This window comes from Epinephelus fuscoguttatus, linkage group LG19, assembly GCF_011397635.1.
Source record: "Epinephelus fuscoguttatus linkage group LG19, E.fuscoguttatus.final_Chr_v1".
Taxonomy (NCBI): Eukaryota; Metazoa; Chordata; class Actinopteri; order Perciformes; family Serranidae; genus Epinephelus; species Epinephelus fuscoguttatus.
The window spans coordinates 10,845,405-10,861,113 of NC_064770.1; the positions used below are offsets into that span (position 1 = coordinate 10,845,405).

The following is a 15,709-nucleotide window of genomic DNA, read 5'->3' on the forward strand; positions in this document are numbered from 1 at the left end:
ATTTCCATTACAACTGCAAACTGCATCTATTTAAAGAACAAACACACTCCCGAAAACATGCTCCCTCCACGAATCTTGCTGATCATTTCCATATTACACGAGAAACATAATTAAACTAAATTGATGATGTTTGATGTAAAATAATCTCAGTTGGTCAGAAATTCTATTCGTGCATAATAAAACCATGAAACCATACACACTGTTGGAATATTCAGTTAACAAAACTGTAAAGCTCATGTTTTCCTTAATGCTGATATTCAATTTTATATTGATATTACCGGTGATTGTCTGTTAATCCCATGCACCTACAATAATTAATATTCTATCTTTATAGAGTGCGGTGTCATATCATGCAATTCTGGCAATGTCATGTGTGTCTTGTCTTCACAGTAAAACAAGAAGACTGGCAGATTAAAAACAAATCTCAAAATGTAAACTGGAAATGTGTGTTAACTTTTAAAACAAAAAGCAGCTCACCTGTTAGATTAAAGAAGTGGCAGAGAAGTATGTATATTATCTAAAAATAAAAGAAGCAGTATACTGCTGTCTATATATTATATTACAGGTGCTTGCGTAATAGTCCTACATGTACGATTTAACTTAAAGGAGCAGTGTGTAGGATTTAGTGGCATCTAGTGGTGAGGATTGCACATTGCAACCAGCTGAAACTTCTCCAGTGTGCTAAGCATGAACTCGTGGTTAGGATGCAATCAGTGTTTATTGTTCATTGTTTTCACCAGGAGCCGAATTGTGGAGCGAAGCCACAGAAAAAAGACGTAGCGAACATATGCGCGTGGGCATTTCATGAGAGAAGTTGTCAGTCTCATCCAATGGTGGATTGGCTGGTCACCAAGTGGGCTGGTGGGGCTGGCCTGGTGAGACTAGTGAATGTCAAGCTAGTTGCTAGCTGTCAGTGCTGCAATGCGCGTCCCTCCCATGTTGTTTGTGTGCTGTGAGATGTTCAGAGGGAACGTAGGTGTCAATCTTATGTTGTGATGCTTGAAGGAGGAGATAAGAGCTGCCTATCTTGTAATTCTGCATGTGACCACCATTAGAGTAAATCTAAAAGACATCAGATATGAGCATCTGGAAGCTCATTTTTCCACCAAAAAAAAAAAAAAAACAATCGAGGAGCATAACCCCGGGACCCCTCAGCAGGTGCCGGGTCTCGTATCCTTCTCACCTTTTTCACCCCTGACCCATTTTCATGCCTGGATGGGCCAAGTGATTACAACTGGTAAAAACACTGAATAAAGTATTTTCACATTATAAATCAATGTTTTTCTTATGTTGTGTGGCTCATCACAGATAGGACAGTAACGCAGCATTTGCTAATGTGTGCTCACCTTTTTTTCTTTGATAACTTAAAATCCAGATGTTCAGCAGGTTTTTACCGCCAGCTGAATTATCAGAGGTCTCTTCCTGTCTAAAACAAAGGGACCTAGTGATTTAAACCACTAAAATCAGAGAATAGAGCATTTTCTTAAACACAAACGGCCCTATTTACAGCCAGTGTTTAGTCTGTGTGTTCTGCTCTAGAAGCATGTTGGTGTAACATGGCAGACCATGGAGAAGGACCCACTCCCTATGTAGATATAAATGGCTCATTCTGAGAAAACAAAACAAAACTGTTTTCAGGTGATTGTACGTTAAAGAAAACAAACTTATTATATTACTTTCCATTTCTGCCAAAAGATGCCCCTCAATCCTACATACCGGACCTTCAACTAAAAGTACAAAAGTATTGACAGCAAAATGCACCAGAAGTTTTAAACTAAAAGTAGCCTAATTGTCAGGCAGAATGGTCCTCTCAGAGTTATATTATTATATTTATCATATTATTGGAATATTATTAATAATATGATAAATGTAATAATATGAGAGGGACCATTCTGCCTGACAATTAGGCTACTTTTTAGTCTATTATTATTGGAATATTATTATTGGACGGCACGGTGGTGTGGTGGTTAGCATTCTTGCCTCACAGCAAGAGGGTTCCTGGTTCAATCCCGGGTGTGGGAGCCCTTCTGTGCAGAGTTTACATGTTCTCCCCGTGTCACCGTGGGTTTTCTCCAGGTACTCCGGCTTCCTCCCACAAAGACATGCAGATTGGGGACTAGGTTAATTGGTGACTCCTTGGTGTGAATGTGAGTGTTAATGGTTTTCTGTCTCTACATGTCAGCCCTGTGATAGTCTGGCGACCTGTACCCTGCCTCTCGCCCAATATCAACTGGGATAGGCTCCAGTCCCCCCGCGGCCCTCAAGAGAATAAGCGATTAGAAAATGTATGGAATATTATTACTGATGCTTTAACACATGGGCAGAATTTTAGCGCTGTCGCTGGTGGAGGTTAAGCACAATATTATATTTCATAAACTGATAGTATTTTTTTTTTTTTTGTAAAATCTCTGTAAAGTAACTCCAACGGTCAAAAAGTTCAATATTTCCCTCTGAAATGTAGTGAAGTAGAAGTATCATGAATGGAAATACTAAACGTACAATTAGCTCAGAATTGTGTTTAAGTACCATACCTCTGTTCTTGTTAACCGAAACAATGTCAATGCTGTTGGAAGGGTGAGTCCTTTAATAACACACATTTGATGACTGTGCTTCTGAATGGACGAGAATGGGTCTGAATGTAGGCACACTGAGTTCTTGAAGAGACGCACCTGTATTTTAAAATCACTGGTAACAACTCATTCACAACAGAAGCAAATACTGTCCAAACTCACTCATTCTGACATAAAGCAGGATAATATTCAATTCATTTCATTCCCAGAGGGAAAAGCTGAAGGGCCCTTAAGAATCAGTCACATTAACCTCTAACTTCGACTCTGCCAACCACTGGAGGGAGACATGCACCGTCACAATCCTCCAAAGATGACATCATGAACTCACCAGCCATTTTAAGCTTTTAGGCCGAAGTAGTGCTCAGAAACAGAGCAGGGTAATCATACTGTGTATCATCACTTCATCACCTGTCTAAAGACAGATATATCTGCCAACAGCCGAAGTGTACCAGCATTTATCTGGTTATTTATAACAGCAGTTGTACACTAAGGAGCAGATATGAGCTGCCCAATGGGACCCACCCTTACTGAAAGAAAACATTAACACACATAAGACTGATTGCTTTAAGTAGCCAATTTGATAGTACTTTTGATTGGAGTAATAATTCATACCAAGATTATTTAATGAAGCCACATCTGAAATATTAAAGACATTATCATCTCTCCATTTATGTTTCTTATGGTGCTCTCTGTGTACCTTGTGGCGAGCACTTGTTTGCCCACTGGTGACAGTCTGTTCCAGCGTAGTGAGGTACAGCTAATGGGAATCAACTATTAGCCAAAGCTCTCTCAAACCACATCACTGGGAGTCACATCCTAATATCATGCTCAGTGTCTACCTTCAAAAGAGGATATGCTTCATCATGCCACATTATTTGATTTAAGCTGTAACCAACCAGGATGTGTGTTTGCGCCTCACGTCCCTCGCTGCTCTCAAAGTAGACCCACCCATAATCTGCGTCTCTCGTGGGAGATGCTATTGTTGCTATTGACAAATACAGCTGTGAATAAGATTAGAGTGACATATACTGTCAAGACAACTTGGGGATTTCAGTGCAACAGAGAAGGCGGTGTCCCACGGGGGGAGGAGGGGCTGAGCAGCAGGGTTTCCATCTCTTTGCGGAGAAAGAGAGAGAGAGAGAGCCCCATTACGCCTCTTCTCCATTTCCTCTCTCAGGGGCAGGAACCAAATGGACACATTAATAACACTCTCCATGTCTGAGGAAGCTAATGGTGCCTTGAGTGCTGATTAAGGCTGGGAAGAATTGGGCGTGGAGGAGGAGTATTAGTTTCATTCTCCTCACTGGCTGTTGTGGTGAACAAACTGAAGCACAGCGTCTGTGATTTTTTTTTTTTAAAGGGGAAAACTGCTAATTGGGGAAACTTTTACGCATGTAAATAGGTATTGGAGCTTCATTGCTTGTGAAGAGGCATGATTCCTGCCTTTCTACATACCTCTGTAGTTTTGCCTGAGAGTGATGTTTATTTTTCCTGTTGAACTCTGCACTGGGTGGATCTTACAGAGCAAAAACCCACCGTGCCTGTTTGGCCAGTTTTCATCAAGGAGCAGTGTCACAGAGAACACAACAACAGTCATTTTAAAGCATGTTTAGTTGTTAATTTCAATAGCATTTCTGTCTTACACAGTTGTGCAGGGACATGTTGAAATATAATTATCAACTCATACTGTGCACAGTTGATAATAATGACATAAATAAGGCATACAGTATCATCATGGTACAATTTTTCCTTCTCCCAATGAAAGTGCTGAGAAATACATTTTCCAACTCTGACAAAGTCCAGGAATCACTGCTGTCCATAAACAACATGACAAGTTGTTTTCACCCTCAAGTCAAAGGGTGGAATGCAGTTTTTTTATCTCCTGGGATTAGTCAAATGTGTTCCTGGTCGTGCCTGGATTTAGTTTTATCACATATCCTTCACTGAGGCAAAACCTCAAGGAGAGCCACAGGTCCACAAATTCATGATTTTTGATGAAGCTTCTGCTTCTGTGTGTCCTGCCAGCCCCCTCCTCCTCATCATGTTGCTGGGCTGAAGGAGTCCAGTGGCTCGGCCAGCGCCGATTCAGTCCAGTTGTACTCATACTATTGTCACAGTATGTCTGGTTTGGTCAAGTTGAGCTCCTCCTCAGTCACAGTGAGGCTCCCCAGGTACCAGAATATCCAGAAGATTAGGCTGAGGAAGATCAGCAAAGGTCCGGAGAACACAAAAAAGTCCCAGAAGCTCAAAGGTGCAAAGATCCCAATGAAGAAGAGGCAGAGGCCAATGATGTCAAGAATCACAGCCAGTGATAAGAAGAGGTCGCTGCACTTTTTCTGCTCCATAGCAGCGCCAGGTGAGACGGACAGGTGGATGTCGTCTGAAGGTCTGGCAGGAGTGACAGCAAGTCTCTCCAGAAAACTGCTTTCCTATCCTCTGAATCATTCTGTTTCAGCACGCCTTGCATTTCTTTCATAGCACAAGACTGGTATCCAACCACAACAATGGGTTGTGTTGCTCATTAGCAGCAGCTGAAAGCCCTACAGTCCATCTTCATTCCTTTGCAGGGCTGACTTGTTTTGCACCTTTAATGTGACACATCGGCTCATTGTCTGTAACCAGCACCACAGATTTATGCACATATATTTCGCAATCAGCCGCCATTGAGCTCGTGTTTACACAGTGATAAGCCGGCTATAATTAATTGGGGCCCCCCTGATCTTTTTGTTCAGTTAATGACACCAAAGTGATTCGGGGCTGCATCAGTGTGTTGCATCTTTTATCAGATGCTTCAAAGCTTCCTCTTGACTTCACTCCCACTGAGTTCAGAGATTTACCCCAGGAATAAATTCACCCTTTATATTAAACTAGGGAGCATCTCTGCAGGGTGGATACACTGCATTCAAGCCCTCCCTAAATATTTAATAATCCACGGTTCATGCCTCACCACAATAACGGCACCTTTTGTGAAGTGACTGTCACAAAGAGGAAATACACGTAATGGAAACTTCTCTGTGTGCAGCTTGTTTGACCAGTCAAGCTGCCACTATTTGTCTCTGCTCGGCGGCTTTGACTCACTGTCCTGCCTGCCATCGCAGGTGTACACAGCAGAGGGGAATTATGTTTTATTGACTGTAACATTGTCATGAGTTTGTTTGAAGTGCTTTGAGCTGCCAGTCATGCTAGCTCTTTAAATGTTAGAAGCCATTTCAGTTGCAATAAACAAAACGCAGGCAGGGCTGTGACATTTGCATAAGGTGTGCCATTATTGTGACTCCACTTTGTGGCTCAGTGGCTCAGGCACCTGCTCCCAAAATGTGATGAGTAGAGATACTACATACATCCTAGTGGACATACAATATGTCATTATGCAGGGTCCCCAGTTACACATGGCCCTCTGTGGAGGATTTTCAGGCTTGTTCAATCAACACCACAACACTGCGACAAACCAGTCTGACCAGTGTTTGTGTTGCTTTGACAGCAACTCAAAGGGCAAACATGACGTGACTTATCTCCATCTGCGTGGTAGCAGGCACAACATGTAAAAGATATGAGAAATGTATTTTGAACACGTGGCAAAGCATTTGTGGGGAAAAAAAATCAAGCTGAAATAATATAGGACAATCAACAAGGGAACATATCAAGCTGTTGGATGGGCATGACAGCCTTTCTGAGATGGCAAACTGTGGTCTGGTACTGCAGGCTGACCTGAACAGGGCCGTAGTTAGAACTGAGGACACTGAGGTCATGTATTTTGTTTTGTCTTTCTAGGATCAGGAACATTTCATTTTACAATTAATTTCAAAATGTACATAACTGTGGGCATTTTAGAAACATATATTATTATGTATTTTGTAGACAATATATCAATGTTGTTTTAGACCAAATAAAGAAAAAGGAAATAAAAGATTCAGTATCCAGAATTATAATTCTGCAGCAGGGCTGGATTAACCTGGACCAAAAAAAGAGCCAAATGTACTATGTAAGCACAATATATGCTGAAATATTTAGGCTACGGTCCTAAAACTCTATCTTAACTTGGGGCCCCTTTAAAATACAAACAAGACCATGGCCTCAAGATTATGTAAAAATAAAACTGTTGCCTTTTGGTCATTATCATTTTATAATGTGTGTCAGTGGTAAATAAAATTAAATAAAACATTTGTAATTAATTAGATTGCAATAATCTAATTGAATGTGGGCACTTTTGGCTTCTAAGAGTCTAGAGCTCTTTGTAGTGGTTGGTAACCCAGCCTCGCCTATAGTGTGGAGAAAACTTTTAAATCATTTAGACCTTGGAAATAAAATGTACATAAAATTCAGCTGAACAGTTCAATGAATAAAAAAATGTTGCTTTTTTCCAAGCCCACAATTTCAACATAAGTTACTTAGATGTTTCTATGTACAGTAGGTTGGTAGTAATTAGGGGGAAACTTAATTCCACATGTATGCCTATGGACCAATTCAAAGTTTTTCCATGTTCATCTGACCTGCTGTGACTAAAAGACTCACTAAGTTGGAATAACTTTGATAACATAAATAACTTAGATGATTGAGAGGACAATAATCAAACAGCCTCCATTTACCTTATCAGTAGTACCAAAATCTTTCCAGAAAACTACAGATGTGTGGGATAAAGTGTTCCTAAAAAATAAAAATAAAAATAAATAAATTGTGACGGGTGGCAGTGTTCTGATGGGGGAGGGCATTGAGGTGCCTAAAATCCTGGCTACAGCCCTGTACATGAACATTTTAACATTATATCACAGTGTCCTTTCATCCATGTCCTTTTGGCTGAGAAAGCTGTCCACAATCCTAATCTTGTTTGCAGTGTACCCTTCATAAAGTCCCTGAAGCAGCAAATATAGTTAATGAAGCTATCAAATCAGACATGGCCACATTTAAAACATTACATGAGTATTGTTATATGAAAGTACCCTTCCGTGTCATCAGAGTTCAGATCTTTTCTGCATGATGTGTTTCTATCTTCTTCTCCACGGCAGGGGAGTCCTCATAGTTCTCAAACCCTTTGTTGTCGTAGGCTGTGGATCTTCCCCATGTCACCCGGCCGGATTTGTGTGGAGGTGATCCAACCTGGCTGCCGTCGTCACCCTCGGTATATTTCGGCCGTGACTCCCCTTTCAGCGTCTGGCTTAACCTCTCGGAGAGTTTCCTGGCCAGCTGCACGATGCTGCTCCTCTTCTTCAAGCCGTCGTCCTCCGACACCTTGATGTTCCCCACGTACCACATGAGCCAGAAGGCCAGGCTGATGAAAATGATCAGAGAGCCGGTGTAGATCAAGAAGTCGCCATAAAAACGGCCGCCGATGCGCACGTTGGCGAATATGCCGACGAAAAGCATAATCAGACCGATGACATCAAAGACCAAGGCGAGGAAAAATGAAAGCACGCATCCTCCTAAACACTTTATCCGCTCCATGGTGGGAACATAACAGCTGCTTTACGCTAGTATAACGGGAGGATGCTTCAGTCTGTGTACCTGAGCTGAGGCAGCGCACCTGTAGAGTAACGCCCCACCTTTAAAGTGAAGATAAACAAGGTGTTACCTCAGGCTTATTCACTGTACACACAAATTAAACACACACACACACACACACACACACACACACACACACACACACACACACACACACTGATAGTCGTTTCCAGCAGGTTGTTCTTGATTAAAAACACAACCCAACCGTGAGCAATTCAGGTTTAAGTCCACAGTCATGTCGTCTGACGGCCACAATGCAAAAGATGCACTTGCAGTAGCTATTAAAATATCATTTGACATTCAAATTGATATTCAAGTACACAGAGTCAAGCAAAACATGACTCAGCTTTTATCCGAATGTGATGCATACAGGCCTTCTCTGTGCAAAACGGTAGGCTGTTATAAACCTCTCTCTCTATATATATTATTGATGCTATTTGGTCCATGACATAGCTTAACCCTTTTCCACTACACACGTTTCTTCCAGTTTTGTTCTCTCTCTCATGTTAACATGAGGCTAAATTTTTTACATGTTCCCCATGTCCACTATAATGGATGTTTTGATTAAGACGGTGTAAAAACGTCTGAAACATGATCATGGATTTCTCCATGTAAAGTTGTTGCAAACTACACACAAAGGTGGGCCTACAATGTGTTGATTTTACCTACATTCTGCTATTTATAAAAAAAGAAACCCAAACAAACAAACAAACAAACAAACAAATACAGGCATTGGAGAAGTCTTGTCAGCTATAGAATACAATACAAATACAGAGAGAAATCTGTTGTTTTAGGGCTGTGACTAATCTTTTTTTTCTGTTATTGATTAATTTGTTGATTACTATCTTGATAAATCCCCATTAAATGTCAGAAAATGATAAAACAACAACAACAAACACATCTTTCCAAATCCAAAGACAACATATTCCAATATATTACTTTTTTTTCTCACCACAGATATTCAGTTTGATACCTTCAGAAGAAGTGAACACCCTCAACTGAGAATCTGAAAACCGCGTTGTTTTTTTTTTTTTTAACATTTTAATAGTTTAAGGAAGTTGTCATCTGTTAGAATAGTTGAAGATTTATTTTCTGGCATATACCTTATCGATTGATGTTCTCAGCTCTAAGCTGTTTTGAGGCCAGTTAGGGTTTTGATGATGTTTTTAAGCAGACGTTCTTGACACCCACAGACTACATGTGTTGCTCATGTAGCATCGGGCTACTCAGCCCTTACAACACTCAGGTTTAGAGGCTCAGAGACTTTATCTGGAGGATTCTTTAATACACTGTAGTGTGTTCTATGTGACCTTCAATAACCAAAAACCTCTGCAGTTGTATTAAGTGAAATATTATGGAATTAACTTAATAATTTGAACATCAACTTGATAATATCTAAAATTAGTATTTTTACTCTCCTTTTAACTGTATTTTTACTCCACTTAAAATATCTAAATGCTAAATGTCTGACTATCATGTTTTCTTGTGTAAATTGTAATTATCCGACAGTATTTAATTTAGCAATAACGTTTCATTAACTTTAACAGGCGTGCCGATTAGGCTTATTTGAATCAGAGATACAAGTAATCACGTCAGTCATTCAATATTGATAGTAGCTGCTTTAAATACAATCTATTCAGTTGTAAGGGCAAGGTCTAATTTTAAGTGCAATTCCAATGGCGATGAATATTTAATATTCATTATGATGGACACTGAGTCTGAAGGGGTTAATTAAAATTTCATGTCACGTAATATTTAAATCCTATGAAAATGTGCTTTTAGGTCACAGTAGTCAAATGTTTGTCCTTTACATATATTTGAGGATGAATGCACGCAGAGTCAAAGTCTCCTTCCTAGTGACTCAGGCTCACAATAAGGACTTCAGTGGATACAAGACACAGTAAACTGGGAACTGACAATTATAAGCTCTCACAACCTTTAATTATTCATGAATTGGTATATACTGTACCACACAGCATTAGGAAATCCCCCTTGTCCACTTTTCCCTCATGAATATTCATGAAGACAGTTCGCTTTCTTGTATCCTTCTTGCTAAACTGTGTGTGAAAGTGTGAATAATTGCATTTCATGCGGCACATTGTTGTCCTTGTGCTCTCACCTTCTTTCTCCACAGCCATGGTTATTAATGCAAATGTTGTCATGCACACTTGAGAGCGAGATAAGCGCTTAGTTTTGTCAATCCTGGAGAAATAAACATAAACGTCACCATGGAGAGCCTTTTAATAACTAGCTTCCACAGAGGCTCCCATGCTGAAAAGGTTCACTCCAGTGTGTTCTTAAAGTTTCTTGTTTTGAGTGACTTCCAAATATGAAGTTTTGTGACAAGATACCAACCCCCAATTCATCACAGGTTGAACACTTGGGGAGGCCTGTAAGTGAAAGGCTTTTTCATGTTTGACTGCTTCCTGTTCTCCTTGGTGATGGGGATCAGGACCACGCCCACCACAAAAACCATCAGCCCAATGGACAGCAAGGCTGGTCCCAGGATGTTGGTCACCTCCCTGCAGTGGCCGGCGAAGTACAGACCGCTGATGATAATGCCGCATGCCAGGAAGCTGCCCCCGGTGGACATGAGGTGGACGGCGAACCAGAATTCTTCACACTTACTGCGAGTGGTCTCTGTGGTCCAGATGGACTCGCTGCGGGACAGGCTGAACACGGTGCTCTCTGTGCGGCTCGGCGGTGTCAGCTGGTCCCTGGACTGGGAGAGGGTGCACTCTCCCAGGGGGATGTTCTCTGGGCTGCCTGACATAGCCTCCTGGATGAATCTGTGGATGTAATGTGGAATAAGAATCAATCTGTGAGGGAGGACATGTCTCTCTGAGATCTCTGGTTCTAATACATAAAGTTATGACTGATGGATAACAGAAAAATCCTAACTTCCTGTTAATAACATGATATTTATAATGGGTGATCAGGAAGCCACTTTTAGCTTTTTAATCATACTGATGCTATAGGGACAAACATTTTCAAAATTAGCATTTATAAATTGTTAAAATGTGACTTTTCCCAGATCAGCACTTTGGAATAACACACTTTATTATCCAGTAAACTCAGGGCTTCATATATAAGTTTTTCTAAAGCACCTAGCTCCAACATAAATTGCTACTATTTCCACTGGCAAACAATTAAACCCATGAAAATAATGTAAACAATTAGACAAACACCCACCTTTAAATCTGGATCAAGTTTCTTTGTCTGTATTCTTGAAGAATCAACAATAATTTCAAATCTCTTAACCATCAGGAAACATCCAGAAATACGAAGGAGATGCTGACAAAAATTTCCGCCCACCGTCCAACCAGAGAAACCAGTAAAATGCACTGCTACAGATTCCCACTCCACAACCATCTACCCACCCTCCTATGCTATCTCCACCTCCTTAGGAGAATCCTGTGACCACCACCATCCCCTTACCATCATCTGCCATCGCAGGAGCTCAGTGTTGATGTTGCATCCAGGGCAAAGAGCTTTCCTTCCGGTCCCCAGAGGATATCCATAGACCCCACACCACTCAGACTGACGCCGCCATTGGTCTGTAAAAAAAAAAAAAAAAAAATCAGAAAGTTCTACCAATAGCTCGGGGGTTTCTTTTTTTTTAAAAAGCCTGAAAGGACCAGACAATGAGAGGAAAAGATCTGTCTCAATTGGCGGGTACTCTTTCTACACAAAGAGGAGCAGGGCAGGGCAGCAACGAGGAAATGGCTCTCTGTTATAGCTGGATTGATGTAGCAAGCAATCACCCATACAGAGACTTTCCAATACAGCCTGATATGTTGGCACAGTATTGATCCCAAAGTACCCTGCAGCAATTATCTGCAAGTTGTAGTTTTGTCTGCTGGACATGAGATCAATGAAATCTGTGTAGCATAATCAACCCACAGAAAATGGAGGAAGTCATATAGACTTTTGGTCAGATTTAGGATTTTTTTCCCCTGTCTTGTTCTTCACCTTCTAAAACGTCCTGCCATAGATTCACAGAGGGAAACACAAGAGGGATGTTTCTGCAATATGACACTCCTGCTTCCATTAAACAGCCCTGATATCACATTTGTGTCCGTGTTGCTTTGTGGGCTCTTTTGGGAAGACACAAGTGCCAGTGTGCTGTCATTGATCTGAACATGATCTCACTCTTTAACACAATTATAGTCTACAGAGAGCTCCTGAGCTTTAAAATGGCTTCTCAGCACTGCTCCTTGTACTTACTTAGTAAACACCGAAGCTACTGCATGAACTCATTAAATTACTGCTGTCATCTGTTTAAAACACACCACCATACCGTCCTGTGGTGCAACACTGATATGGAGAAACCTGTCAGTGCATGCATTGAGTCAGTCAATCCAACAGAGGGCAGTACAAGCATGTCTCTTGGCGTGTGGGCACACAATTGGCTTCAGTTTAGTTGTATCATTAACTTTTAGTGGAATATTTTATAACAGTATTAGTTAATTAATCGGTTAATTCAGTATTTTTATAATTATCTCAGACTCCAGTTCATTGTGATGCGCCTTATGGATCAAAGTCTTTTATTTTGCAGCCACATGTGAGAAATTAATTAACCATTCCATGTAATGTGCTACAGTATCTTGCGATTATGATGTGCCTAATTCTCTTTAATGGTCCATTTAAGTGGGCTGCATCCCATTCACTTGATCATAGTCATCTGAGGGTATTTTACAATGTGCTGAGTAAACCAGCTAAAGGATGAAGTGGAGCTGCAGACCTCCATGTAACTGTGTGTTTGAAAAAGACAAGACATGAGATATGATGTGAACACATCATAAATCTATTATAGTAACATGAAAGACATTGTTTTGTCCTTATAGGGCAGTGCATGTACTATAAGGTTTGATTGATGTGGGGATTTGAACTGCTCACTTGATGGAAAGGAATGTATGTGAAAAGCCAAAATCTCCATGTTCCATCCAATCAGTTGTCAGGATTTGATCCCTTTCTCTGTTTTATATGATAATGGATTGAATATTTTTAGGTTTTGGACTGACAGACCATCTCAGGACATAACATTGGGCTTTAGGAAACTGTGACTGGCACTTAAAGGTTCACTTGGTAACTTCTATAAAAATAATTTTTTGTCATGTTTGCTGACAGTGGTAGCTGAGACAGATATCCATGAAAGAAAGTTATATTCATCTGGTGCCTCTTGGCACTGTTTATGGCATTTTCAAGGATCCATTGTGCCTGAATGAAAACAACCAATCAGAGCAAAGATGGCTCTCTAACACATATCAATGCACTGCTTGTGCACGCTGCACTGCAAATAACATTGTACATAACAATAACAAGTAAACAGAAGAAGATCAGAAGAAGAAAAGCTTGCTTTGACTTTCACTTAACAGAAGACAACCGACGTCTTCTCTGATTGGTCGTTTTCATTTAGGCATAGTTCTTGCAACTGCTATTAGAAGCCATTTAAAACGAATTATCTGTTTCGTGTACTACTGTCAAGATACAGCTTCAGCAAATATTACTAAAAGTTACTGATTTTTATTAAAATTACCTGCTGTAGCTTTAAGTGTGCAAACCATAACTCAAATAATTGTGAAAATAATCTACAAATGAATTGATTATGACTGCCCTAATTAGAAGACTAAAGATAATATTGTTATTTTTGAAGCTTATTCTTAATATCTGATATGAAATTCGACTATCTGACACAAACACTGTTATGCTATAGGCGGTTAGCAGTTTGTTTAGTAGGGTAACTCTCTCATTGATTCAATTGATCATCTATTTTCATCCACAGAATGGGAAGGAAACATTCTAATATATATCAAACCTTTAGGAAAATATTTTATCCTCAGATAACACTGTTAAAAAAATATATAAAAACATGCAGTGCCAATTAAAATGTAGTTGCATGTTCCCTGATGTATAGTCAAAGAGAACCTATCATATCACTGGTGGATTATTTGACTCTTTGGTGTTATAAAGTTAAAAGTTGAGCCAATATATTGGTAAACCAACATACAGGTATCAGTCTAATCCTATTTGATAATACAAACACTGAGGGTTGCCAGGGATTAGAGCTAATAAGCCTCGTCTTGAGTCAGCACGCTGAGTTTGTTGGTTTGGCAGGGGTTTAGGACTGGATTCAAATGAACTGTGGACTTTGAGGTGCAGCGCGCACACCCTCCGGTTAAAGCCACCAGAACTAAGATGCTCTAACAACTCCAACCCTTGCGGTTTTTTCGAGGCTGTGGATTAAACAGAAATACTTTTTGGCCAAATGAAGCCTCTCACAGAGCCTCGTTAACTCCTGAGCAAATATCAATAAAATCCGCGCAGAAACTCGTCTGTAGACAAATCGCATATTAACGCATGGAGCCCTTTTCTGTACAGGTGACCTTGGGAAACTAATTAATCTGCTTTGCATATTTACGGCTTTTTGTTGAGTAATCCCCGGGGGGAAGGCATGCAAACAACCGTAGCATAAAGGTTCTTTCACCCATGGAAATGCAGAGAGATATGTGATATTCATAATTCACTTTTAGCCATCAAACTAACTCTAAATGGAAAACATACTAATACTTTTAATCTGCTCAGTACCACTGGTCTTTCATGCTTCTAGTTTGTCCTAGTTAGTATGTGCTTTGTGGGTGTATCCACTTTGCTTTAACTTACAGGTATCCACTTTGAATTTACCATGAGGTGTCAGTCCAAACTATGATGTAAGGGACCCAGAATTAAGGCAGTGACCAGGCTGTGTAAAAAAGATTCAAGATGTCAGTTCATTTCAATGACAATAAAAACATCCAGCGATTCACAGAGCATGATTCATTTTATATGTGTAGCAGAAAACTGCATTTCAGGAAATTCTCAGCATCTGTGATGACTTAAAGGGGAACTATAAGTCCATTTCCAAAATTCATATGTTACTCCTATGATCTAAAACATGGAGCAGCTCTGGACTTTACACTTGATGACATCACATGTTTGAGCCTTACTTCTCTGGTTACCGGCTTGGAGAGAGAGTAGCTCATGTTCACATTTAAGAACTCTTATTTAAGGTGGTGTTCCCCTTTAAAGGTATACTTTTTAGAATCCCTCTCAATCATCCCTTATAACCCACTAGAAGTGTGTGGCATGTATTTATCTGCAGAGACTCTGCCCTTCTTATTTTTTTCTTCTTTTTCTGTGTGTAGGGCATTCCTGAGCCCAGCGTGCAGGTCAGGTTGGGTCTTCAATAAAAAGATATTGAGCAGATGCCAGACTGTAAGCAGCACGCATCCAAGAGGAAGCTACGAAAATTGTGAGCATAACACTGACAGACACAAATATAGTGAGATGAAAAGCCAGGCAGACAAATCTGGCTCTCACTTGTGATGCTGTTGGTAAACATCAATAGACAACTCCTACGTAGTTTATCTTCTAAGTGACTTATCAGTGGATCAAACAGGTAGAATAACATTTTATCAATGCTAAGGTCCTGTTTATACGACAACAATTTCAACCGAAAACAGTAAACTTTAGTTGCGTTAAGGCTGATTGTTATGCAACAACGGCGTTTTGGGTGCCTGGTGCTTCTCCAGCACAGTGTAGATTTACTGTGGCAACTCCACCTCATTGTCCCTCCAGACAAACGTTTGTGCAGTTGCCATTTT

The 15,709-nt window shown here is 40.3% G+C and overlaps 2 protein-coding genes across 2 annotated transcripts; both read right to left on the bottom strand.

Annotated features, from left to right (window-relative positions):
* Positions 1 to 4,163: 4,163 nt before the first annotated feature.
* LOC125879988 (transmembrane protein 238) lies at positions 4,164 to 9,635 on the bottom strand. Its single transcript, XM_049562189.1, has one exon. It carries the CDS (start codon positions 8,007 to 8,009, stop codon positions 7,527 to 7,529), a length of 483 nt encoding a protein of 160 aa, XP_049418146.1. The 5' UTR covers positions 8,010 to 9,635; the 3' UTR covers positions 4,164 to 7,526.
* Positions 9,636 to 9,658: 23 nt separating this feature from the next.
* On the bottom strand, positions 9,659 to 12,116 carry LOC125879990 (phosphoinositide-interacting protein-like). Its single transcript, XM_049562190.1, has 2 exons — positions 11,259 to 12,116; positions 9,659 to 10,855 (listed from the first exon to the last, which is right to left on the bottom strand). The coding sequence occupies exon 2, from the start codon at positions 10,837 to 10,839 to the stop codon at positions 10,432 to 10,434; it is 408 nt and encodes a 135-aa protein (XP_049418147.1). The 5' UTR covers positions 10,840 to 10,855; positions 11,259 to 12,116; the 3' UTR covers positions 9,659 to 10,431.
* Between the last annotated feature and the right edge of the window lie 3,593 nt (positions 12,117 to 15,709).

Bases quoted from the DNA above. Each gene is read 5' to 3' on its own strand.
- LOC125879988 (XM_049562189.1), bottom strand. From the start codon at position 8,009: ATGGAGCGGATAAAGTGTTTAGGAGGATGCGTGCTTTCATTTTTCCTC.
- LOC125879990 (XM_049562190.1), bottom strand. From the start codon at position 10,839: ATGTCAGGCAGCCCAGAGAACATCCCCCTGGGAGAGTGCACCCTCTCC.